The 27,302-nt window shown below is 40.5% G+C and overlaps 1 protein-coding gene across 1 annotated transcript in view; it reads left to right on the top strand.

Moving 5' to 3' along the window:
* Window positions 1-2,480: 2,480 nt before the first annotated feature.
* SMCHD1 (structural maintenance of chromosomes flexible hinge domain containing 1) overlaps window positions 2,481-27,302 on the top strand; it is a 60,774-nt gene continuing 35,952 nt past the window's right edge. The window contains exons 1-22 of the mRNA XM_083622456.1: window positions 2,481-2,922; window positions 7,029-7,104; window positions 7,725-7,886; window positions 8,588-8,670; window positions 8,762-8,892; window positions 9,345-9,459; window positions 10,304-10,423; window positions 10,661-10,827; window positions 11,133-11,226; window positions 11,734-11,944; window positions 14,006-14,123; window positions 14,209-14,389; window positions 14,877-15,074; window positions 18,490-18,603; window positions 20,675-20,781; window positions 20,992-21,074; window positions 21,522-21,635; window positions 23,328-23,405; window positions 23,492-23,599; window positions 23,856-24,000; window positions 25,481-25,577; window positions 26,137-26,209. Of these exons, the coding sequence (XP_083478582.1) occupies window positions 2,764-2,922; window positions 7,029-7,104; window positions 7,725-7,886; window positions 8,588-8,670; window positions 8,762-8,892; window positions 9,345-9,459; window positions 10,304-10,423; window positions 10,661-10,827; window positions 11,133-11,226; window positions 11,734-11,944; window positions 14,006-14,123; window positions 14,209-14,389; window positions 14,877-15,074; window positions 18,490-18,603; window positions 20,675-20,781; window positions 20,992-21,074; window positions 21,522-21,635; window positions 23,328-23,405; window positions 23,492-23,599; window positions 23,856-24,000; window positions 25,481-25,577; window positions 26,137-26,209 (2,734 nt within the window). The 5' untranslated portion in view covers window positions 2,481-2,763. The remainder of the gene's footprint in view (window positions 2,923-7,028; window positions 7,105-7,724; window positions 7,887-8,587; window positions 8,671-8,761; window positions 8,893-9,344; window positions 9,460-10,303; window positions 10,424-10,660; window positions 10,828-11,132; window positions 11,227-11,733; window positions 11,945-14,005; window positions 14,124-14,208; window positions 14,390-14,876; window positions 15,075-18,489; window positions 18,604-20,674; window positions 20,782-20,991; window positions 21,075-21,521; window positions 21,636-23,327; window positions 23,406-23,491; window positions 23,600-23,855; window positions 24,001-25,480; window positions 25,578-26,136; window positions 26,210-27,302) is intronic.

Below are 27,302 nucleotides of genomic sequence, written 5' to 3'. Positions count from 1 at the left end.
TGGTTACACACTGCCATCCTTCAATGTCTAATTTTAATATTTATTAGTTTATTAGACATTTATTTCTGATTAATTATTCTATTTTTAAACTGTCTACAAACATCTATTCTTAATGATCCATGATTAATATATCCATTATTTACATTAATTTGAGATTAAAGAATACTAGCCATACTTCTTTCATGTATATTCAACTTTTTATTCTTTCACATTTGAACACAGAATGTTCTTAACTTCTACTTAAAACTTTTTTTCTACTGGGAGGGGTTAGTGAAAATTTATAGATTGCTAAGGAGCACAGCTAATATCAAATAATGGAGTTTTAACAAAAAAATGGAGTCCTAACAGAGAGAAATAGGAAATTCTTCTTTATTCCTAGATTTTATATGATTACTAGGGGTTTCTGTCTGCTTGCCAAGACCCCTAGAGCATCGCTATCCTACCCCAGCCGACAGCAGCACCCCAACATGTGCCAGCTTATTCCATAATACCAGCATCCTCTCTCTGAAGCATCTCTTGCTCTGCAGGGCACATCTGAGCTTAACTGTTTCTCCCTGCTTCTAGTGACATCACTCCACCACCCTCCCCTAAATCAAGCCCTTTTTATCTACAGAGGGAGGACTCCATTCATTTGTATTCTAACACCTATTTGATGCTTTGAACTCCTAATGGTTAATCCCACCAGGTGGTCCCCTCACAAAGAAGTTTGCCTGACTTCATTAACACTTGTTTATTTGGATAGGATTATAATGTCTAATAGGGACGTGGGTGGCACTGTGGGTAAAACCTCAGTGCCTAGGACTTGCCGATCGCATGGTCGGCGGTTCGAATCCCCGCGGCGGGGTGCGCTCCCGTCGTTCGGTCCCAGCGCCTGCCAACCTAGCAGTTCGAAAGCACCTCTGGGTGCAAGTAGATAAATGGGGACCGCCTACCAGCGGGAAGGTAAACGGCGTTCCGTGTGCTGCGCTGGCTCGCCAGATGCAGCTTGTCACGCTGGCCACGTGACCCGGAAGTGTCTGCGGACAGCGCTGGCCCCCGGCCTCTAGAGTGAGATGGGCGCACAACCCTAGAGTCGGACACGACTGGCCCGTATGGGCAGGGGTACCTGTACGTTTACCTTTATAATGTCTAATACACAACCCAGGAAGTGTGCCTATTTAACTAGCTTTTATCTGCTAATTACTGATGCCTATCCCTGGGTCCACCACACCTCTTTCTACCCCTAATACACATTTGGGTCTGGCTATTTTCCCATTCTAATGTATTGGCTCTAATAAATTTCTAACAGTTATTAAAGCCAAGCACTTAGCACCCACAGATTGATACCATTTCTCGGTAGCACACATCCATATTAAAAAATATAACAATAAAAGGTAGATAAGTTGATTTTATTTAATATATTATAATTCTTGTCCTATAAATAAGAAAGGCTTGGATTGCCATGTTGGTACTAGCCAAGCTGCTCTAGGAAGGAAGTTTCAAAGTTGCCATGTGGTTGAATGGCACTTTAAAGTATGAGACACTACTCTCCTGCTCCAAGGATCTTAATGTAGAAATTCACACAGTAGAGCAAATGGGGGAGGAAAGGAAATAAGGTAACCCTAGATAGACATAACTCCTCTGGGCAATAGAGATTGTGTCAAAGGTTTCATAGAAAAGCTATGATTGGCGGAGGAATTTGAAGGAAGAAAGTAAGGAAGTAATGGAAGCAGTTACAGGTATAGGAACAGCAAGGAAGAAAGTAATTATTTAAGGGAGCAGCAAACTCGAACAGCTAACAGTGATGGAGTAATCTGTGTGAAGGTAACATTTATGGTTTTAATAGTGGAAAGGTAAGAGTGTTTGAATGGGATATGGAAATAGAAAGGAGGCCAGTATAGGATTGAAGGAGTAATGCGTAACCAGGCAAAAGGTGCATGATGTGGGCAGCAAAGGCAAATCAATCTACATAAGATTGGCAACAGACCAGTCTAGACTGAAAGGTGCTAAGAATGAAAGAAGGGCCGTGCAATCGTCACCAAATTTGGTGAGAAGTGCTGCTGGGTAGCATGACATGCTGCATGACATTCCAGGTACAGCAGTAAATCCAGGAGAACACCAGCCTGTGAATATAAATAAGCTGGTTCTTTTCCCCACATGCCTTTCGATCCTGTCACACAAATAGGGAAATCCTCCACTGCTGTCCTCTAGTCTAGGCCACTATGGCATAGGCGCGCTGATCCAACACGCATTACGAAAAGAGAAAGGACTTTTCCATCACTGGGAAGGGCACCTGGGGGGAAACACTCCCTCCCATCAGGAGTAACTTAACGGCCAGCGGAATAGCGGCGGTTTCGCTTCCCCCTTTTCACGTCAGCGGCGATCGCGCCCTTGATTCTCGGGGCGAGCCGGGTTCCGACATCGCCAGAACAATAGTTGCCATGGTGCGTTTCACAGCGGACGTGACGTCCTTGAACTAGAACGGGCCAGACCCCCTTGACAGCCGCCGGATTGAAACTCCCGCGAGCGCTTTCGCTTCCGGGTTTGCCCCCTCCCTCGCCCCGCCCCCCGTCCGAATCGCCTCACTCTTTGGGTTTTGTTCCCCGCAGCGGGGCGCCGCCCCCTCGGGCAGACTCAGGCCCCGCCCCAATCCACGCCCCGCCCCGCCCCTTTCCTCTGCCTTCGCAGCCGCTGCTCTGAGCTGGGCGAGCCGCGGCGGCGGATGCGGGCGGCTCGGTGGTTGAGCTGAGGCGCTCGCTCGCTCGCAGGGAACTGTCAGTCAACATGGCAGCGGCAGAGGAGACGGCGGAGAGGGAAAGCGGCGGCGGCGAAGTCCTGTCTGTCTACGTGTTCGACCGGCGCCAGGCGGATTCGGACGGCGAAGACAAAGTTGTGAAGTGTCCTGAGGGAAACTACGGCGCCTTCCGTAGCGCCGTGTGCCAGGTGAGAAAGCGCTTGTGAGGGCTGGGGGGGGGGGAGAAGGGGGCAAAAATGCGTCACGGCATAACGGGCAACCGACGGATGGGGAGCCAGCAACCCAGCCCGCTTTTTGGTAGGTTGCTCGAAGAGCCCGGACTCGAGGGCGCCCGGTGGCTTCTCTGACACGGGGGTGGGGTGGGGGGCGGCGAATCGCGCGCGGGGTGTGGGGGCTTCTCTTGACACAGGTGGGCGAAAAGGCGCGAAATGGCCCGGCGGCTGAGCGAGGTTGACGGGTGGCGGTGTCAAGCGAGAGCGCGAGTGTCTCTTGCGTGCAGGGAGGATGGCCCGCTCGGGAGGAGCAGAGCTGTCATGTTGAGAAGGAGCAGGAAATGCTCGCCCTGCAGGTCCCTCCCTGTGAACTTGCGGCTTGCCAAAGAAGTCTGTTAGGCTGTTTCGGATGGGTGCTTGTTTTTCTTGTCTCTTTCACTCTAAGAATAAAAATCTCATCATTGGACGATTTGCAGCGCCTCATCGGCATCTTGGATTTGCACGAAGTCAAGGGGAAGGGGGTGTAAGAGAAAGCGGGTTGCAGCACGAGCGCAGCAGCCTTTGGCATGGGAGCTAGAAGGGAAGGACACGAAACCGAAAGTGGTGGGAAAGGTCCGGAGAGATTGCTCTTTTAAAGTTTTGACAAATCAGAGCTGGCTTCAGTACAGAAGCTGTTGTAACAGAGCCTGGTCAAACTCCCTTTTTACTGAAGCCTTATTTCAAGTAACCACTTTCCCCCTCAGTGCCCTCCTTGCTCCAATCAAATGTCTGCCATTGTTGAAAACTGTGTTTCTCACATTATCTCCTCTGCTTACTCTGCGAAAACCTCTGTTGTTGTTTGAAACCTCAGTTTTCCTGTTAGAGTCTCTGCAGCTCAGCTTGCTTTACTCAAACCTCTACCACTGATTAAAACTTCATTTTCCTCTGTGTACTTTCCTTCTTCTGTACTCAAACTTCCAGCCCCAGTGCCAGATTATTTTGTGCCCTAGGCACAGCTAATTACTTGTACACACACGGTACACATGCAAATTGCATCAGCAAGGGCCTTAGCATCAGTATTTCCAGATAAACCTTATGTCATAAAAAAAACTCTATTAAGCATCATATATACTACCAAGATGGTATCTCAGTGGTTTCAAAGCATCAGTTCAGCAGAGAAATAATTATAGATCCATTGAACCAAACTGAAGAAACTAGTTGCTTCTAGACAACACTTAGCAGCATTATTGACTAAGTTTAAAATGTGTGCATTGCAGGGCACAAAAAGGCACATGGATTTACATCCAGGACTCTTTTGTATGCCATTTTCTTTGCATTTAATGTTACTCCCATTAACATAACTTTGAGCACACAGATTCTCATTTGGTAATCCATTTGCTCGAACTGTCCAATAAGAGTTTCTGTCATAAAACACCTGTAGTCTCCTTTAGTGGAACAAATCCCAAGAAGTGTTCTCTTATGATAACCTCATAAGTCATGGGCAGGGAGGACAACTGCCCCCTCCATTAAGTAAATCTATTAAAATACTTAACTGAGGTTCTGTGCCCCCAACATAAAGCCTGGCTATGCCCATGTTCACGCAGGTCACTTCAGTGTTGCTAACACAGCAGTTTGACTTTACCCCCAGAGGTGCACTACATTATATCAAGACAGACGGATGCCATCAACAACAACCTCAAAATATTAATATATACATAAAAACAGTTTTGATGTATGAATTACTTCAAAAATAATAAAAGTATTCAAAATATAAATATAAATTAAAATATCAGAAATTTATAAGAAAAAACAAACTAATCTGTATAAAACTGTGTCCCTCAAAGGTCAGCACTGTGCCCCTGTGATATCTGCGCCCTAAGTTGGCCTAATGATAGCAGCCCTCCTGCAATGTTCTTACTCTTTGGTACTTCAGCTGCCTTGTGTGAAAGAGATGGAGGATGAAGAGCCCACTTTGAATATTCTATAGAACTTTCACACAATTTGTTTCATTCCTGGTACCATGTGTTATCTTCAGTTTGAAGTTCATGATTCAGTGTGTAATTTATTACAGGTATTTTATTAACAAATAACACCCATGTATACAACATCCACCAGGGTGGATACAAATCAATTATTTTTTAAATTTAAATTCGGTTTTTTTATTTAAATTGGATTTTTTAAATTTAAATTGGATTTTTTAAATAAAATGCTTTTGGGTGGACAATATTTCTAAATATAGTTTTCTATTTAAGTTACATTATAGTCCAAAGGCTATTCATCTGGAAATAAGGATTTGTTTTAAGTTTTTTTAACGTGTGCTAAAACTCAAAGTTTTTTTAAAAAAAAGTTTAACCACATCAGTTAACAAACGTAGATACATATGCTATAACTTAAACTTAATTGTTTAAGTTAAATAAATTGTTTAAATTGTTATTCAGGAAACAATTATTTTTCTCCTTCCAATAAAGTACTTCAGGAAAGTTGTCCAAATATAAATAGTTAACTTATTAAACCTCACAATACTTTCATAATTATCTGTCTGTGTATTTCTAATAGTATAACCAAATCAGTAATTTTTTATATAACTGTAAATACTCTGAAAATTTGTTATTCCAAAAATGAAACCTTCATCTGGTTGTAAATATTAAGATTATACCAGCAAGAATGAGTATTTCTGTAAAAAAATGATTTAAATCAAGTCTTAGTGACTAGTGATTTAAATCAATTTGATTTAAATCAAATCCACCCTGACGTCAACCAATGGAACTTAACATTCTGTAATTAAGCAAACTAACTACCAGACTTGCTCTTAAGATTCTGTTCATCTTAAAGATGCAGCAGCATACATCAGTATTGGAAGTGTGTGCAAAGGGGGGTGCAAAACAGGAGAGAGGAGGAGACATGGAAATGGGGGGAGGGGATGATTTGTTTGCAAGAGTGAGCTGAGAAAGGGGAATAAGAGGGAGGGAAAGTGGCAGCATTGGGGATCATAGAATTGTAGAGTTGGAAGGGATTCTGAGGGTTGGTCTAGTCCAGTCCAATCCCTACAGTGCAATAAATCTGTTGACAGTCTTCTCTGGGTGGGCTCAAACAACCAACCTTCTGATTAACACACTGACCCAGAACTACTATATTCCTCTTAACCATGCTGTTTCCTGCAGTAGTGAAGATAATTGTACACAACTTTATCAATACTAGGCTACATCTCAGCTTTGGACTTGTTGTTCAATATAGAGGTCTGCTGAGAAATGATTACCAACGATGTTCTGATGCAATACTTCTAATTAAAGTGTAAAACAAACGCAGGAAGAGTGTTTTGATTAGGTGCTCAGAGACTTTCTCTAGGGCAGATCGAAACTGCATTCTAGTCATTCTAGTCTGTAGTTTAAGCTTAAAAGTTTAGAAGACTGCAGGTAAAGCTGAGTAAAACTTTGTCGATATTTATGAGATGAACAAAATGTGTCATTCCATATTACAAGAAGTAATAAGATCTTGGTTATAAAAGTAACGTACAATATCATATGGAGAAATGAAAATGTTTGCAAAGAGAAAAGTTTAGAAGCCACGGAAGCCCTGTCAGACATTCGGCTTCCAAAAGAATGTTCGAAAACCGGAACAGTCACTTCCGGGTTTCGATCGTTCAGGAGCCAAAACGTTCAAGAACTAGGCTGTTCAAAAACCAAGGACTTACAAAAGTGAACTTATAAAACAAATTAAGCTGAAACCAAAAAGTGCCTACATGAAATACTAGGCTCATTGTAAAGAATGGAAAGGGTCTAATGTGCTCCAATAACCTTATAGAGTTTCTCCTACAAAAATGTTTAGATGGCTTTAAAGGGGGATTAGAGAAATTAATGGATGAAGTATCTTCAGTATCCATTTGCCAGGGCAGCTAAACAGATTCTCCAGGTTCAAGTCCAATATGCCTTTCAGTGCCAGTTGCTCAGGGCAACAATAAGGCATTGTTAAAGGAAAGTATATCCTGGACTATATAAACCTTTTTGGTTTATAGGACACTTCTTAAGGTTCTTGAATGTTTTTACCCTGAGCTCTGCTTTATCTCCCTCCACCCTTCTAATTTAATATTTAACTTGCCTTTGTAGGTATTTGGCATTTCCTCCAAAGAAACTTTTATTGTCACAACCACAAATAGAATACGGATCACAAATGAAAACTTTGGTACGTAAGTTTTTCTTAATGGATACAGTCTATACCCAAATGCTCTCTGATAAAGTAGCAAAAGTGCATGAAAACTCATGCCTCACCCATTGTTTATTTCTGAGATGCCACAGGACTCCTGTTTTTTATCAGAACACTAATTAGTTTCTGTATACATAGCAGGACTTTAAAACATAAAATCAAAAATGGGAAATATTTGTATGTTCTGTGTATGGAAATCAGTTTTTTAAAAGAATAACACAAAAGTTAAGTGCTACCTTTCATGTAGTAGCAATCGAAAATTAATATCCCTTGTTAATTGGATATCTGATTTCATTACTAAATTGTTTTTTATAAAATGCAAGCTAAGTAATTTATATTGCAAGTCTAAAGGGAAAGAAGCTTTGTACTAAGTAATCAAAACAATGTACATGCAGGTCCTGCTTTCTGAACACAATGCATTCCCTGGAAATTGTTCATTAGGCAATTGTAGTGTTTTATCTTTTTGTAAACTGCTGTGAAGTTTTTTTACGCTCAAACTGTGTATAATTTTTATGAAATAAATATATAAGTAAATAAAATATATTTAAACAGCAGTATGAAAAATGAAGTTGGATTTTTATTTCATATATGTGTTGTAGGGGGAATGGTTAAAGATGGCATGACCTTCTATTTGCTACAATCAGTTGACCAGTCACTCCCCTCTGCAACAAAAGAGCGTATTGATTTCCTACCACATTATGATACACTTGTGAAAAGTGGAATGTATGAATACTATGCTAGTGAAGGACAAAATCCTCTTCGTAAGTATATCAGGTATTCTTTGAACTGTAACTGTATGGCACACAGTTAATTAGTACATTGTATTGTTAAGACCAATGTTTTGCTATTAAATACTATGCAATAGATTTAAAAAATAAGCTGTAATTAAAATAAAGTTAGTTTTAAAGTAATCTTTAAAAAAATAGCATCGGGATTAAAACAAACTTTTCCTATTCATCTTCCTCTTTTCCCTTTAATAGCATACACACTTTACAACCCCTAAAAAGTTGCTCCCCCTCTTCAACAACATACTTTAATGTGTTGAACAGCTGTCCCAGTCTATAGTGTCCTTTAATCTCTGGTATTGGCATAGCACACTACATTGGGTTGTGGGGTATGTGGGGAACTCAGGTCAGAATACTGCTAATTATATTATGGATGGCTGATCTAAAATGCTGACTGGGACTGGGAAATTGTCCCAACAGAAGACATTACCTGAACTTACAGTATGACACCAAAATTCAGTGTAATCCTTATATGAATGAGTCTCTGTCAAGTTTCTAATAGCCATCTGTCACTACCTCTCCTGTCAGAGAGAAAGATACTCCTCTTTTCAGAAGGAAAGAATATAAGGTATAGCTTGTATCGTATGTTGCCTTTCAGGAACATGTCAAAAGTGGATATTCTAATTTTTGTTAATAATTTTAATTATTAGCAAACATTTCTCTCTTTTTCTGTTTAGCGTTTGCTCTTGCAGAATTAATTGATAACTCTTTATCAGCTACTTCTGAAAATACTGCCGTCCGGAGAATACAGTTAAAGCTGGTAAGTAACTAAGGAGCTACTCCAGTGTTTTGCAGGGTTATTGTATGATAGAATCATCATATACTGTTTTTTCTTTTTTTAAAAAAAATAGTTATTTGATGACTCTCAAGGGAAACCAGCCGTTGCCGTGATTGATAATGGAAGAGGCATGAGTTCTAAACAACTGAATAATTGGGCTGTGTATCGGTTATCAAAGTTTACACGACAAAGTGGTATGGAAAGGTTAGGATGTTCTAATTTCAATGGTATTTAAGTATAAAATTGGTGAATTTCATTGTGTAAGAATTCAGTGTTCTCAGGACATGTTATAAAAGGTTCCCGTAGTTCTTAAATGCTGAGAAATTGAAACAGCTAACAAAAAGTCCAAATAATTATACTTTGAGGTCTCATTATTTCAAGTCTTTTATCTTTTATTAAGATATGTAGTTTTTACATTGATAACTTTGTCAACCACTTGAAATACTTTAGTAATTACCAGGAATCAAATCAATGTTTCTGAATATTTGAATGAATATATAATGGAGATATTTGTAACGTTTAGTTAGTAGTAAGCATTATGTGTTCTTGCCTGGTATTGTTATTAATTGGGAAAGTTTTCAGTAATGTCTTATATACTCACGCTTGCATATTTAACAGCTTCTGCTATTTCTTTTTTTGTCTAATTTTGGTATTAGTGACCATTCAGGATATGTACGTCCTTCAGCAGTACCCCGCAGTTTAAACAGTGATATATCATATTTTGGGGTTGGTGGTAAACAAGCAGTGTTTTTTGTTGGACAGTCTACCAGAGTAAGTAACATTTTATATTTTTACAATTCTAGCCATTTTATGTGGTACTTCTTGGTTAACCTAGATTAGCAACTGGCTGTGTGTGTTTTCCTGCTTCTGTATGCAGCATACCTGTAAAGTGTGCCCCATGCTGATACAGTAGTCATAATGAAAATCATCAGACCATTGTCACCAATTGGCTATTAGAAAGGAGGCCTGTCCACTTAGCAGTTATTGGGAACACTGGTTTGGCTTACCCACAGCCTTCATGGTCTTTGGTAAACGAACAGGATCTCTTTGCCTCCCAGCTGTTAGTTGGTAACAATAGTTTTCCTACATGAACCACAGTCTGGCAATTGGGACTGCTGGTCTCAAACACTGGATATTACACACTTAAAATGAATGAGAATACTCTGGGTTGCTGGTGGAGAGAAGGCAGTCTTTGTCTTGAATACGACATAGTAATGAGATGGGGTGTATTCTATCTGGGTGCTGTATTGGGGGGAAATGCATACTGATGGTCCCTTCTTGTCATCTTGTGTGCACTTTTGACAGATGTGGCTTCTCTTGTAATTCTGAAACTGTTCTACAGTGGTACCTCGGGTTAAGTATTTAATTCCTTCCAGAGGTCCATTCTTAACCTGAAACTGTTCTTAACCTGAAGCACCACTTTAGCTAATGGGGCCTCCTGCTGCTGCTGCACCGCTGGAGCACAATTTCTGTTCTCATCCTGAAGCAAAGTTCTTAACCTGAGGTACTATTTCTGGGTTAGCGGAGTCTGTAACCTGAAGCGTATGTAACCTGAAGCATATGTAACCCGAAGTACCACTGTATTTATTATTTAAAATTTTTAAATCTTGAACAGATGATAAGCAAACCTGCAGATTCTAAAGATGTTCATGAGCTTGTACTTTCTAAAGAAGATTTTGAAAAGAAAGAGAAAAACAAAGAAGCTATATACAAGGGATACATTCGAAACAGAAAGGTAAGGAACTTAAATTATTTGTTGAGTTATACAAAATACTTGAAAAAAGGTCATCTTAGTACTTAACAAGTAGCTACCAGGGTTTAGGCAGTTGTTGGGAAATTAATTGTACCAACAAGTTTTATCTTTTCTGATAAGCAGCTGGACAAGAAAGATGAGAGCAGTTGTTTCCCAGTTTATGGTTACAATTCCAGTCAAGTGACCTATTTTATTTTATTTTAAAACTATTTCTCAAAGCCATCTGACTCTTCCCATATTGTTAATGATGATGAACGATTCCTGCACAATCTTATCATGGAAGAAAAAGACAAAGAAGGTTTCACTGCAGTAGTTATTACAGGAGTACAGCCAGAACACGTGCAGTACCTGAAAAACAATTTTAACCGTTGGACAAGGCAACTATCGTGAGTTGTTTGTTAAAATAGTTAATATGTTCAAATACTATTGACTCAAATCTTGCATTACTTAAGATTTTTTTGTGCAGTTTGTGCAAATCATTTATTAATTGAATTTACTATAAATTTATACTAGTCTATATTAGTGCATAGTACGCTTAGTGCTGCTTTCAGGTTTCCAGCTGCCAGTTGTGGGGTGCCCATTTTATAACTTAACTTGAAGTAAATGCCTGCTTGATTATTCAACAGTGTACCAATTTTGTAAATGTATTTTATTCAAACTTTTAACAGACACATATACCATTTTTTTACAGACACATATACCATTACTATATCCATGGACCAAAAGGAAATGAAATTAATTTGCCAATGAAGGAAGCAAGAACTTTCAACAATATTGATATTGAGGTAGGATCTATATACATTGGTTTGCAAATAATTACATTTGCTTAGAACCAGGGACTATCCAAAGTGTTACGCTTGCAAAACAGGGCTTTCCTATTTCCTCCTTTCCCTGCATTGTTTCTGGTGTTCAGGGAATAGCATGAGCAATGATGCAGTGGGATGCCAGTGGAAAATATTGTCCCTTCCTTGAATGAACAGAAGTGTCTTTCTGCTAGCATAAGGAATCCTACCCATTGAACAGTGGGAACCTCTGGATCCTACCCACTTCATATTGTGTACATCTGCCCTGCAAGGAGATAAAGCTCCAGTCATGGCTCTAACCTTTAGACAGCCCTGCCAATACCATTCCTATAAGCTGTAAGTTACTGGGGAGCACAGATTCTCCTGATTCCTGGTTTGCACAAATCTTGGAGCATGTTGTTAAGTTTGTATTATTTCTGCCTCTTGATGACCGTGGCAACAAACAACATTTATAGGAGGAAATTGCATTTATTTGTTGTTTATTTGTAGATTTCAATGTATGAAAAAGGGAAGACACCTAAGATTGTGAATCTTAGAGAAATTGACAATGATATGCAGACATTATATATAAGTACAGCAGCGGATAGTTTTGAGTTCAAGGCGAAAGTTGAAGGAGACGGTGTAGTGGAAGGTGTTATACGCTATCACCCTTTCTTGTATGATAAAGAAACCTATCCTGATGATCCTTGCTTTCCTTCAAGTAAGTTGGGTAACTTTCATACTATTTCTCATTGATGTACTAATAACGAAGGCTACATTTTGCATCCTCCTTGTGCAGCTCTTTAGCTTGGGAGCGAGGAACACTGCACTGAAGTGGTTTCACCTCTGCCTTCTGACTTTTTCCAGAGAGTAGCAATAGGGAACTATTGCCCCATGTAAATTGCTTTCATAGACCTGACGAAGGCCTTTGACATCATCAACCGAAAAGGACACTTCACACTGCTCAACAAGATAGGATGCCCACCTAAGCACTATAGTATGATTGTTTCCTTCCATGAGAACATGTGTGGCACCGTCCAGTATGACAATTCATTCTTAGATGCCTCCCCAATAATAATAATAATAATAACAATGTGGAGAATGGCTGTGTTCTAAACCCAGCTCTCTTAGGCATATTATTCTCCCTGTTGCTCTCATATGCCTCCAGATTGACTGCAGGTGATGTGTATGTCCATTCAAGAAGCAAGAGGGTCTGTTCAACCTGGCACAGCTTGATGCCGATACAAAAGTGTGGTGGGTTATTATCTGGGAGATGCTGTTTGAAGATGAAGCTCTACAGCAAAGCTTTCCAAACTTTTCATGTTGGTCATGTTTTTAAACATGCATCATATCACAACACAGTCATTCAGTTTTACTAGCAAACCAGAGGTTAAACTAACCCCTTTCCAGCTCCGGGAGGAGAGTGGGGAGAGTTTACACAACGCACCTGCATACTGCAGCTGACACCCTAACATGTCACAACACACAGTTTGGAAAGCTCTGCTCTCCAGAGTCTCATCAGCTGCTTTGCCCAAGCCTGCATGATGAAGACCAACATCCTGGGTCAGGACGTCGCCAGCACTCAACAAATCAGCATGGGTGACAACATGCTTGAGGTGGTAGACAATTTTGTCTACCAGGGTTCCACCATAACCAGCAACCTTTTCATTGGCACTGAGCAGTACAAGCATACTGCCACAGCAGGTATGGCAATGTCTCACCTCTCCAAAAGAGTATGGGGAAATGTGCCTAGGTAGCTTCAATGGATAGAAGTGTCTTTCTTACTGGTCTTGACAGGTTTGTCAACTACAGTCCTTCATGGAAAGAGGTAGATTGGCTCAATGCTCTGTTAACCTGAAGACTGGGCAGTTTTTACTTACTCTCTGTGGAGCTGCTGGTTTGGAAGTTGCTGTCAGTGCAGAATGCCACAGTGCTGGTGGGCACAAATGGTCAGGTGTACATCGTGCCTCCACTGGTTGCCTGTATGCTTGTGAGCCCAGTTAAAGGTACTTCTGTTGACATCCAAAGCCAGGCATTTCTGAAGGACTACTATCTCTTGTTATAGACCTGTCCAGTTTTTGAGATCTGCAAGGGAGGCCTTGTTGGCAGTTCTGCTGTGCTGTGAAGTTTGTGAAGTGGCAGTACCTGAGAAGATCTCTATGGTAGCCACTCGGCTGTTGAATGCCTTCTGAGGTGCATCTGGTTTCGTCACTGTATACATTTCAACAACTGGTCAAGCCACACATTTTTGCACTGACAATTAGGACTGGAGGATGAGATTAGAATATCCCTCGCTGCAATGTTGTTGTTTCTGTCCGCTCTTCATTCAGCTTAATGATCTAGTACTGTTTAGGTTTTCCTTAGTTAACTTGTAGTATTGAGCTTGGAGGTAACCTGCCTTGGGGCAGGCTACATGGTGAAGGACGGGGCTATAATTACATATATATATAATTCTACAACCTGAAATTCTTATGCTGTAAAGTGCACCTAAGGTTGATGGGGACATTTGGCTGAAACTTTTAGGGTGATCTGTTCCCTGCTTTGTATGACATGGGAGAAAACCATGAAGCCTATTGGGTCACTGGGTATTAAGCTGTACAAACTTTACTTTACTTTACTTCACTTACCAGTGTTGAATAACTTTTATTAGTTTGCTGCATATTTGAGGGGAAACTGTATGACTAATAAATAATTAGAAATAGTGGTTTAATGTTCTATTTTGGAGAAGAATGTCTTCTGTCCTTGCATTCCTTTGTAATTTGACACTCATTTTTCAATTTAGAATTAAAAGATGACGATGATGAAGAATGCTATGTAATAGAAAAGGGAGCAAGAGGGAAAAGGCCTATTTTTGAATGTTTTTGGAATGGAAGACTAATACCATACACAACTGTTGAAAAGTAAGATTATGCCTATGCAATAATTTACATTTTAATATTTTTATTATTTTTGTAAAAGTGTCTAATCATTGCCTTTCTCCCTAAGCTTTGAGTGGTGTGCTCTGCCCAAGAGAGGTCTTGCCCCATCTGAATGTTACAACAGAATTTCTGGTGTGTTATTTACAAATGACAGATTTCAGGTCAGCACAAACAAACTGACTTTCATGGATTTGGAATTGAAGTTAAAAGACAGAAACACAATTTTTACAAGAATCGTCAATGGGCAGGTAATACTTGTACAATTTAATTGCTTGTCACAATTGGATAAATAAATTAAGAGAACCATTATATGTGAGCTTTCTTTTTATTGACTTACTTTAGATTTTTAAATTACATTGCCTAAGTTTAGACTTTTATTGTATTTGAGGAGTTTGGTATGTACCATAATGTTGGGGCTGGCTCCTAGTCTGAAGGGGCCCTGGGCAAAGTACTTTCTGGTAGGTTCCTTCCCTACTTCATCAATGGACCTTGGGAGGCTTACCTGGCTTTAGTAGTAGTACTGAGCAGATGGGTCTAGTTACCTTTTTAATTCCCCTCAGTGGCCAAGTGATGCTAGGTCAGGAACATTGTGGGTAATTAAAATTGCCACACCTTGTCTCTTCGTAATTTTAAATAATGACTAATTGAAGCTGAGGCCTGCACAAGACTGCACCTTCAGACAGTCATAAAGGCTGAACTACAGTTACTCTAATACATGTTCAAAATTCTTCACAGGAGCAAAGAATGAAAATTGACAGAGACTTTTCATTGTGGCTCAAGGAGTGCCATGAAAAACATGACAAACAAATAAAATTCACACACTTCAAAGAAATAATTACACGCACTGAGCTGCACTCTAAGCGCTTGCAGAGTCCCTGGTCTACATATTTGGCAATAGAATGGGATGGAAAGACATACAAAGTTGGGCAGCTGGTAAGTTAATTGCTTGTTGATGACACTTTTTAAAGATGGCCTAACGCAGATTTGAATGCAACAAAAGTTTAATATAAATAAAATTATAATATGCTTTTAAAAGAATGTTTGCTGGGGAAATAGAAGTACTTTGTTGCTTATCCTGTATAATGCAGACAAAAATATTGATGTTATATATTATTTTATCTTATAAAAAGCTAATTTAGGATTCAATTATTGCTACTGTAAAAAAAAATATTGTAAATGTTTTATTGATGTGAGCATTTCTACCCCACCCTTGTAATGCATACATATCCCTCTGGGTGTCTTAGAACAATTAAAATCACAGTATCATTATGAACCCAATACTTTTTTTTGCTGATAATTCTAATATTCCTTGTAAATGGCTTAGTGGTTTTATTGCAATCAAGCAGTAGATAGATAGACACTTTAATTATGCCCAGAAACAAATTAGCAAACAACACAGCTGTTGCAGATGATGTGTAAAGTTAGCTGTTTGAACACTGCCCTAAAACTGGATCTTAAACCCCCCAAAACATGCTCACTCATTCTTGCAGTTGTGTTCTGAATCAATCGAAGTTTCCAAAGATTGTTCAAAAGTAGCCCAATTTTAACACGTTGCAGAAATATAACCTGTATGTAATTAACACATCTGTTGCTGTAGCCGCATCTCCTCATCTCAGATAAGTAGCCCATCAGCCTATGAGGGGGAAAGGCACTTCTGGCGCCCAATAGCCACATGCGTGCCTAGATACAAGGCTGAATCTAGGACTAGCCACAAATTGCAAGCCTGCTTCTTCAAGGGGAAAATCAATGAGACAATGTTTTGGCAAGCAGGGTGTGAGTGGGTGAGTGTTGCAACCCAAGGTGAATATTGATGCTCACCCCTCTTCAGTGTTAATGTGTTCCATTTTATTGTTTTTATAAATTAACAAAGCCTGTTGGGATAATCTGGGACTTCTTTGAAGGCAGCAAAAGAGTCTCAACAAGGCATTTATTAATTATCACTACCAGCTGTTGCCTCTGATAACTACAAACGTACCCCATCAGCACATGGGTTTCCACTTGCAAAACAGGACTTCCCCCCTCTTACTACAACCCAGTTTGGGGATCAGAACTGAATTGTTAACTTGAAAAGCATCAGCCATGCTGTGTTTGCTGGTCCCGTGGGTAACTGTGAGGCGAGGTCTGAGTCCAGTCCGAGATCAAGGGTGCAGTAGGGAGGCAGTCCGTCAAAGCTGAAGCTGGGTCCAAGGCAGGGAGTCGGGTGAGGTCAGGAGCTCCAGCAGGCAGGAACAGGCTACCAACAATGTTGCTCCCGCAACCTGGGACTGGGCTGGCCGGCTTTTATCTGCCCCGAGGCATAGGGCGGTCCTGGTCCACAGGTGACTTGCCTCTCCTGGCCTGGAGGCGAGCACTCCTCCTGCGGGAACTTAGTTCCCTCCGCCTCTCTGCCCTGAGCCTCTGCAGTTCAGGAGAGGCTGGAGGGTTACCGGACCCAGAGGCAACCTCAGCTTCCCCTGACGGGGCTGAGAGTGGAGCACCTGCAGGCAATGGGTCCTCCATCACCTCAGGAACCAGAGCAGACTCAGCTGGTGCCTGCACCTGAGGATCCAGCACAGGTTAGGACCCTTCAGCTCAAGCCCCAGCCCCAGCTCAGCTGGTTCTGGAGGCGGGGAATCCTGTGCAGGCTGGGATTCCTCAGGTTCAGCCTCTGAGTCCGAATCCCAGGCCATCACACTGTGTGTGTCAAGGTGATCAAACCTGAGACACACAGCCTCAGAACTTCCTTTGTAAAGGAACATAAGGGCAAGTAAACTTTCAAAACACGAACATGTAAAAGCTTTATTCTCCTAACCAAGTTTTACACAGCCTGTGGTATCTCTCCCTAATGAAATGCTATCCCTCAGAAAAGGGAAATAGGAGAACTCATCTTTCCAGTTTCCTATCTAAGCAGACTAGCCCACCCCCATCCCCCACAAAGGATTTTGTGATACCCACACCAAGGATCCTTCCCAGGAAATCCTTGCAGCAGTGATAAACAGGGAAATGGTGAGGTGTGAGAGAAAGACACATGTTGCCTCTGTGGGTTGGCGTAGCCTTCTCCAAAAGGGATCAGAGGGAGAACTGCTTTTATGGAGATATGGGATGGACAAAAGAGTCCTATCCCACAGGATCCAGAATGCCATAAGATGGCAAAGCAGCATTAAATCCTGGTTCTAGATATAAAAAATGTCTCTGTATTGTTCTCTTCACATGCATGGAAACATACTTCAGGCTCAGAGTTGGGGTCTAGCCCACATTACCTGCATCACCGGGCTGAAACTTGACCTTCACACCTCCCATCCATTAGCCCACAGCCTTGCTTCTTTGTTTCAGCCTCTGTAGGGAAAACACATTTCAGATAAATGGTTGCTAAGGCTTGCTAGATTGAACTGTTACTTTCAAGGCTGGAGCAGACTGCAGAAAGCTCCATTATTTTACTAACAGCTTGGGTTTCAAAATCACAACTAAATTTAATTATTTTTAAAACATTTCAAAATGAAAAGATAGAAGAGATAAAATAAGTGTTTTTGAAAGTATTAACTTTTATAAATAATGAATACACAAACTTTCTTCCCAGTGATATTTTTTTTAAGTTCCAGTTTCATGTTGGTATCCAGCTAGTGTCACGAACAAGCTATGCCTGTCACTATGATACGTGGGAAGGTTTATTCCCAACCAGAACAGTTTTTACTGTATCCCCTAACAGAATATAGACCGCAAACAACTTTTTTCCCCTAAACACTCTGTGCCGTTGAACCAGCATGGTAAACAGAGGTTTTTTAGAAATGATGCACTGTGTCTTTGGAATAAACTTGGAACCTCTTAAACAGTCCCCCACCCCCACCCCCAACTCCAGTTCGTAACATAGTGTAAGCTCTGTATTTCACCATGCAGTGGGTTCTCACTTGGAGAAGAACTTTTACATACCAAATTGCATTTGCATGCAGGAGATGCTTTTACCAATACTGTTTTTGGCTACTGAAGAATTACAGTAAATAGAACTACAGTGGTACCTCAGGTTATGTACTTAATTTGTTCCGGAGCTCCGTTCTTAACCTGAAACTGTTCTTAACCTGAAGCACCACTTTAGCTAATGGGGCCTCTTGCTGCCGCCGCGCCGCCAGAGCACGATTTCTGTTCTCATCCTGAAGCAAAGTTCTTAACCTGAAGCACTATTTCTGGGTTAGCAGAGTCTGTAACCTGAAGCGTATGTAACCTGAGGTACCACTGTATGTTAGTTAGTCTTTGTTGTTGTTGTATGTTCATGCAGATTGAATGGATCCACCAAATATTATTTCTAGGATTAAATTAAATCTGTAAAGAGTACAGTAAAAAAAATAATAATACTGAACTTCTGTTTGTGTCTTAGGTAAAAACGATTAAAACAGTTCCATTACTCTATGGCAGAATAAGGAAGTTTTTTCTATATGGAGATCATGATGGAGATGTGTATGCTACAGGAGGAGAGGTTCAGATAGCTTTGGTAAGTGAATAGTCAATAGTTGTAAACTGATTAAGTGATTTAATTAGATTAGAGGTAACAATTTCTTTGAAACTCTTCCATGAAGATTGTATTTTTCGCTCCATAAGACGCACCTGACCATAAGACACACCTTCTCCCGCTGGAGCCTTAGCAACCGGACAGCGCCTGCAGCTCAGTCAGCCTGTATCCAAAGGCGGCGGCAGCAGCAGCAGCAGTGAAACTAACCTCATTGGCTTTCCTGGCGGCTGCACCAACAGCCTCCGCTGCTCTTTTCAATGAGCCTCATTCTCCGGCCGCAACATCTGTCTCCCTGGGCAATGTTTGCTCAGACATTACTCGGCTCTGGCGGTAGCCTCTCTCTCTCTCTCTCTCTCTCTCTCTCTCTCTCTCTCTGGCCTGGCATTAAGCCGCAGCAAACTCCTGCTGCAACTACATCCGCTCCCTGGGAGACAGGATGCCAGGAGAGGGGGGTGGAAAGAGAGAGGGCGCTTGTCTAGATCAGGTGTTGTTAATTTGTATACTGCCCTCCATCCGAAGATCACAATATAAAAATGCAAAGCAAAAACAGAGCAAAAGTGAAGGTCGACGCCTCGCCTTGCAAACAAAATCCAAATGTGTTGCCTGCCAGCCTTGCTTGCTCATCCAAGGGATAAAGAGACCCGTTTCCTCTACTTTTGGGCAACATCTCCCTCAGAGCCTTCAGACACACATGGGCATCTGGCAGCTAAGCCTCGGGGTAAGAGGCAAATATATTGTTTGGCGGAAGCTCCCCGTCCCAATTTGACAGAGCGTGCGAGGGAGAAAGATCCCCCTCCGCGCTGGCTCCTGGCTGCTCTCATGCAAATCACAGAGCCCCTCGGATGGAGGGAACTCTAAAGCGTATTCTAAAGCCCTCTTCCCCTGCCTCACCTCTCCTTACCCCCTCGTGCGGGCGCCACCATTAGGACACTCGCACGGGCGACGTGCCACGCCCCTGCCGCCCTGAGAACCAAAGTCCCCAGCTCCTCTGCTGCCAGGGACCACACATTCACTCCATAAGATGCACAGACATTTCCCCTTTTTAGGAGGAAAAAAGTGCGTCTTATGGAGTGAAAAATACGGTAATTATATGCAAGTCAAACTGATTTCAGCTAAAATTGTTAAAAATTTGTACAACTCTCTAAATGATGCTCAGCTTTTTATTAGCTTGTTTATTATTTGTCTGATTTAGAGATATTAGAGAAAAGATAGCTGCACTTGACCCATTTCACATTTTATTTGATAATAAGGCTTTTAGCCCCTCCATTATAGATAACAGTTCTTTTAACCTACTTTCCTCCCAGATCTTCATATCTATTAGATAACAGCAAAGAGAGGTGACAGCCCTATACTTAAGTACTGTGCTATATAATATATTATTTTATATTGAATTTAATATAACGTTTAATCCTGCAGTCTCGGGGAGGGCAGCCCAGCTTTCAACCAAGAATCACAGAGCAATTTACAATAGAAAAATACATACCACAGTAGCAAATAAAGCAATAACCACCCCAATGCAACCTATGGCTTTTAAAATTAGCCAAAGGCCTGAGAGAAAAGGAATGTTTTTGCCTGGCACCTAAAGTTATATAACAAAGGCACCAGGCGAGCCTCCCTGGGGGGAGCATTCCACAAGCAGGGAGCCACTGCAGAATGTTATGGGTCTCTTGGAAACCCCCTCACAGGCACTGTAGATAGAACCACAATTAATGCTTCAATGGTAGAGAGAGCAAAAGCGGCGGAGCATGGTGGAGGCTAACCTGAGGAGGATTTGGACCCTCCTAATTCCCCTGACTGGGGAAAAATATCAGCCCTGATGCTAGCATAATTCTTTTCCTCTACTTTCCAACCCTGCACCTTCTGCCCTAGCCAACGTGAGATTGGGTAGGCTCAGGATTTGTTGGTTCCAGGGGCACAGATTTACCACTTCCAGCCCTCATTGGATTGTACTGCCCATGATGATATAAAGTTCTATGTATCTGAATAGAGATATAATTTAATTCTATGCTTCCTTATCAGAAGTCATTTATAAATGAGTAGCTTAACTTTTCAGGAACCCGAGGGACTCTATGATGAAATCAAGGTTGTACCAATATGCAAACTTGATCGTTCCGTTTCCAACAAAGCAGTGAAGAAATACATTGAAGAGGAAATTTCCAAGTAAGTTTATATAAGCCAATGAAAAGCTAACCTGTTAATTCAAAAATATGCAGGCTGTGTTTATTTATATTTATTAGATTTGTCTACCGCCCTTCATCTGTAGATCTCAGAGCAGTTCACAACATGGTTTAAATGAATTAATCTAGCAGATTTAATTGATTAAAGCTTGCAGTGCCAAAAATGTAAATAATAACTTTTTTTTTTAATTAGGCTTCCTGATAGGTTGTCAGTAACATGGCCCGAAGGAGATGAATTATTACCAAATGAAACCAAGCTTGCAGGAGCTACCATAGGTATGTGTTAATGATAAAGGGTTGGATCTAGAAAAAAGTGACATTCCTCCCACCAGCAGCTCATCATACCTTCTAAAAGGATCCTCCTGAATAATATGAGCTATGGCACAGGAGACTAAGGGGGAAGTGGGGTCATCAATAATCAGGTAGAGGGAACTTCCATGAAGGGAACTAGCACTTATGGAAAGTGTCTCTGCCTGATTTTCAAGCTTTTGTCTCCCCCAACACAACACAGCTCTTTCAAGAGGGTTCTCTGACTTTTGGAGAGGCTGCTAAGGAGAGAAGGGGGTTGGAATATCATGTTCTACCAATCCACTTCTATGTACCATGTGTGTATCTAATTTGTAGTGTAATTTAAATCTTACTTATGGACAAGTGGAGTTTGAAAAGAACTTACACTTGGATGTGTTTAATGTATTTGGGGGGTGTTCTTTTTTTTATTTATAGGAGCACTAAGAATTGAAATATTGAATAAAAAAGGAGAGCCTATGCAAAAGCTTCCAGGGTCAGGTCATGGAGCAGTGAAGAAATTGCTTGTGGAACTTAAGGTCATTTTTCATTGTAAGAATGCAATCTGTTTTCATTAGATTATTTTAAAACATTATTATATTGAGGTTTGATACACTAGCCATTAGAACAGAGCTTTCCAAACATTTCATGTTGGTGACACATTTTTTAGACATGCATCATTTTGTGGCACAGCAATTCAGTTTTACTAGCAAACCAAACTAACCGCTTTCTAGTCCCGGGAGGAGCATGGGGAGCTTTCATGTGACACACCTACACAATGCTGGGAAAACTCAGCCAGATGGGTGGGGTATAAATAAATTATTATAATGCAGCTGCCACACTAACGTGTCGTGACACACAGTTTGGAAAGCTCTGCATTAGGATAACACAATGTCTCATGTGTTAAACACTTAAAGTCCTGATGCATTTTAAAATATATTCCTCTAAAGCAGCAGTGGGGGATCTATGGCCTTCCAGATGTTGTTAGACTCCCACTCCCTAGCTACTAGCCATGCTGACTTAGCCAGCACATTTCAGGCTAGTAATTTTCTTGCAGGCTACTAACTTTAGAGGATTTATTTACAAGGTTGTGTTAGCTGTTTCTGGGCAGACTAAAGCAATCAACTATTCTTCAGTGCATCAGTCATGGGCACTTCATTTTTCTTTGCTACATTTTGTGAGGGTAAGGACAGAAGGAGCAACTCTGGAAAAAGAATATAAAATTGTGCATTGTATAGGTTCCTGTATTCCCATATTTAAGCAGCAGTCTGGTGCTCACTTATTTGGAAGAAAGTCCTAATTGAACTCAAGTGGATATACTTCTAAGTAAATTGGATTGTGCTGTTAACGTTGCAGACTCATGGGTGCTAGTAGTAAGAAAGACCCTATATAGGAATATATTTAAAATATATCCTTTGTAGGTAAAAAAAAAAAGGAAAGCATGCGAAATGTATACAGTATTACTAAGAGATGCAAGGCTTAATTATGAGAATGAAACAACATTAATACTATGTTTAGTTGTTAATTAACATTGTTTAGTAGCCAAATTTGCACCAACCTTTAGGAAACATGAAGAAATAGCAATAGGAAACTTTTAAGTCATGCTTCAAAAATTCATCATTCATTTAATTTTCCTAGAATTCAGTCAACCTACCTGGAAAGGGATGACCTTCCTCACCCCAAGTTCCAGATGGAGCTGGGATGCGAAGTAGAATTATTTTTGACCTTGTGCAAATGCACAAGGGGCGAGAGGAAGATTAGGCTCCTAGCAACTACCATTTTTCATTCAGCTACTAAGGCGTTTGAAAAGTAGTGAACCTCTACATTTCCTGCCAGCCGCCTAATTTTCTAATCCTGTTGGTTTCCTTTAGGGGACATTTAAGCAAAATCAGTGTCATTTTAAATAACATGGCTGCGGCTGAATCAAGCCTACATCACTTTCAATTTAATTCTCAGTTCACCTTCACCAAACTGTTAATGTAGGGGTGGTTATCCCCTGACTTGGAGGCCTTATCTGGCACACACTCCAAGAGCACCAGTTTTGAAGACAGCAACAAAACTAGTGTGGGGTTGTTTTTTTAAGTAGACACAACACTGGTGTGGGCAGAGTAACCCCTTATTGAGTTACCTTAATATTATTATTAAAATACACATATATCCTGTATTATTTGTTTGCAACCTAATGCATTTAAAGATACCTTGGCACACTTTTTATATGTGTTTTCTTCCTTCCCCCTATTTAAGCCCATAATGGAGATAAGGAAATCATTTCTCATACCAGTCAGCATGGAGGAAAATGGCCTTACTGGTTCAAAAGAATGGGTGAGTGTTTTTGCTTTAAATCTACCTTACAGTTGAGCAATATTTTGATTATTTCATTTTAAACTTTTGTTTCTGATTATACACAGAAAATATTACTGAACTTGGATCCTACACATTGAAACTGCAAGTGGTGTTGAATGAAAGCAATGCCGTAAGACCTCTTCCATCAGAAACATTTAAATTTAATATAATAGGTAAGGTTAATACTGTTGTTGTATTTTAACCAGTCAGTGCCTGTTCTTTGCATGCAGAAGTTAGCAGTGACACACTCAGTAAAATACTATTTTTCTATTTAAAGTTGGATTAAATGTTGAAAATGTTACTGAAAGTGTTAATCAAATATAAATGAGTTGAAGCATTCAGGCTGTATTCAGATGGGTGAAGAATGACTAGAATTAAACCACTAAACAATTTCATTGTAATAACATTGTTTTCCCCCATCTACCTCAGAGGGCAAGCCTCAGAAGTTTTCAGTGGGTCGTTTGGATCCCCCATATCGAGTTGGGCATCCATTCAATATTCCTCTAGATGTCCAGGATGAATTTGGTCATGCTACTCATCTGACAGATGATATTGTGCCAATTCTTGAGGCTAGGTAACTGTCATTTTAATTACTTTGTTTATTTAGTATTCTTAAATAAAGATTTGTATTTTCTCTGTTTTCCCCAATCCAGTGGGTCCTAGATAAATGTTGTGCACACACAGCTAGGTGCTTTTCTTTTCAGAAACTAGTGATCTGTCTCCTTTGCACCAAAAACTAAGATATCGTCTCATGAATTCTTACACAGTTTTGAAGTTAGATGATGTTAATGCAGGAGGAGATGACAGATGCTTGCTGTATCACAACTGTGGCTTTTTGCCCATGCAAAATGAATGGAGTTCTTAAACTGGGATTTTTCACAGTATTTTTAACATGGAAGGATTCTGTATGCTGATGGGAGATTCCTCCCATCTAATTCAGGAGAAAAGACTAATTTCATTAGAAGGAGCAGTGCCTCAGTATTTTTCTTGCCTATAGTGAAAAGCAGTGATGCTAGACAGTGATCGATTGAGAATATACAGGAGTGAGACAATATTTCAGGTATCTTGGGTTAAGAGGACGTGTCCCTAAAATATGGAATTAAGCCATAATCTTTACCTATTTAACTGAATTGTCTATCATTCTTTTGAGCTGTCTTATACAGTGTACAAAGTGCAGTGCCCCCCCCAAAAAAACTAGGCAATTTGAATATTTTGCAGCAGTGCCCAATCTGGACAGGGTGTTATCATTCCCAAACCAAGAAAATAGTGTTGGATTGACCCATAAGAGTTATTTCTGATCATAGACAGACACCTGGGCCTTTAATTTTCCTCTGGTGGGGAGTTGTTCCCCATAGGCATCCTGACAGTAAAGGTAAAGGTAAAGGGACCCCAGACAGTTAAGTCCAGTAGCGAATGACCCTGGGGTTGCGGCACTTATCTCACTTTACAGGGTGAGGGAGCCGGCATTTGTCTGCTCCGCAGACAGTTTTTCCAGGTCATGTGGCTAGCATGACTAAGCTGCTTCTGGCGCAACGGAACACCGTCACCAGAGCAGTGCACAGAAACGCCATTTAGCTTCCCGCTGGAGCAGTACCTATTAATCTACTTGCACTTTTTGGCGTGCTTTCGAACTGCTAGGTTGGCAGGAGCTGGGACTGAGCAACAGGAGCTCACCCTGTCGCGGGGATTCGAACTGCCAACCTTTTGATCGGCAAGCCCAAGGCTTAGTGGTTTAGACCACGGTGCCACCCGCGTCCTGATAGTAGCCCTCTCTTTTCTGTGCAACGTTAAAATAGCAAGTCCACAGTTTTGCATTTTGCTTATTCCTCACTTTTGGGAGCATCCAAAACCAAGAGGGCTGATCCACAGTAGAGGTTTCAGAAGCTTCTAGAATTTTAGTCTTCTGAAGTGAATGAGAAGGGTCACTCGTCATCACAGAATATTCTGTATATTCAGAAAGAGCCCTCATGGGTAACTCCACATTATGTATTATTTAGTTGCAATTTTAAAATGGTCACTTTAGTTCTTAAAATTATTTTCACTTGTGTTTGTAGTGGCTTAACATTACAGTATGAAGAAATAGATAAAGGACCAAATTGTGCCATTAAGGGTGTAACTGCTAAAGGCCTAGTAAACAATTACCAGGGCAAGGTAAGTTGAATTATGGCAAAAATGCATTGTTTACTTTTAATAAATATGTGGCTGCATACTTGTTTTCTAAAGAATCATAGTTGTTTTTCATAAGAATTAAAATATTTACCTAAAATATTTTCTATATATTTTATATTCAATAATTAGTTTGTAGATTATTAAGTCAAGTATTCTAGAAGTCCTTCAAGTCTAAGGGGGAGCGGGGGGGCTGTTGCCTCAGGGAGCTTCGTCTGTGCCCTGCCCCGCCCCCCCCCCAGTCCACCTTCCCTGGGTGCAATTTCCTTGCCACTGTTTCAAGTACCACTTACTTATGTTGGGATTACTGTAAGTGTGTCTTAATGTAGGATTTTGAAATAGAAGGAGCCTCAGTTAAGAACCTCAGTTAAGTAGCTGAGGGTATTAGACAAGAGTAAAGATTAAAAGTGGAACATTTTAAGTCATTTCCTAGGGGGTGGAAATATATAATTGCTTTACAGGATTATTCACTTTGAAAACTGAACAAAAAAAATATTCATGGGCATTATTTATCATTGACTTTTAAAATTATATTTTTCAATAGAACTTCAATCTGAAAGTTACTCTTCCTGGCCTGAAGGAGGAATCCCAAATTTTGAAAATTAAACTTCTTCCAGGTTAGTGAAATGTTTGAAATGTATGACTTCATTAATGTGATCCACTTTACATGGGCCTGTCCTTGAATTTGGTCCAGAAGCTGCAGCTAGTACAAAATACTTCTGCTCTCTGGGACAACCTATTGGTAGCATGTCACTGCCAATTTGTTAATAAGCTAGATTCAAGATTTTACTACTGTTATATAGGGCCCTTTATAGTTCTGGACCAGGGTATCAAAGAAGCTATCTATCTTTCTACATCACACTCCAATTAGTTACATGTCTTGATGAAGATCTATTGATGATATAAGATGCCCCTACAGTAAAGTTGTGGTAACTGGTCTCTGGAATTCTCTTCCTTTGAACTGAAGTAAGCCCCAATGTTGTTTTTGATGCTTGCTGGAATATTTTCTTTTCTACCAACCCTTTCCAAATGAGTCTGTTTCTGCAGGTTTAATTCTGGTTGTTCTTTATTTAATGCTATTTCATGATCCATATCAGGTTTTATTTTTCATTTCTGTATTCCACTCAGGTGCTTTATTAATGCTTTATTAAAAAATGAAAGTTTCTATGGAAGTTTTTTTAAAAGTTTGAATTAAATAAAAATAGGTGTCTGTTCTGGAGCCATAATCAGATGTAACATGGTATTATGTGGCCTCATCCCAGAAGGTATCACTCAAAACCAGTTTCTCTTAAACTTAATTTTGAGGGGAGATTTCCCCCCCCCCAACATAATATTAATCCAATTTATGCCTTAAGTGGTGATACCATAAATGTTACCTTCTGTACAGTGGTGCCTCGCAAGACGAAATTAATTCGTTCCACGAGTTGTGTCGTCTAGCGATTTTTTTGTCTTGCGGAGCGCGGATTCGCTGGGTATTAACGGCTTTAAGAAAAAGGAAGCAAACTCGCAAGACGTTTTCGTCTTGCGAAGCAAGCCCATAGGGAAAATCATCTTGCGAAGCAACGCAAAAAACAAAAACCCCTTTCGTCTTGCGCGTTTTTCGTCTTGCGAGGCATTCGTCTTGCGAGACACCACTGTACAACTAAATTGGTGTTTTCAGCTGCATATTAAATAAATTTTATTTCAGTTCCATTGAATAAAAACTTGGGA

Source organism: Podarcis filfolensis (genome assembly GCF_964270895.1).
Source record: "Podarcis filfolensis genome assembly, chromosome: 7".
NCBI lineage: Eukaryota > Metazoa > Chordata > Lepidosauria > Squamata > Lacertidae > Podarcis > Podarcis filfolensis.
The sequence above is the reverse complement of the archived record's forward strand: the minus strand, read 5'-3'. Positions and strand labels throughout refer to the sequence as shown.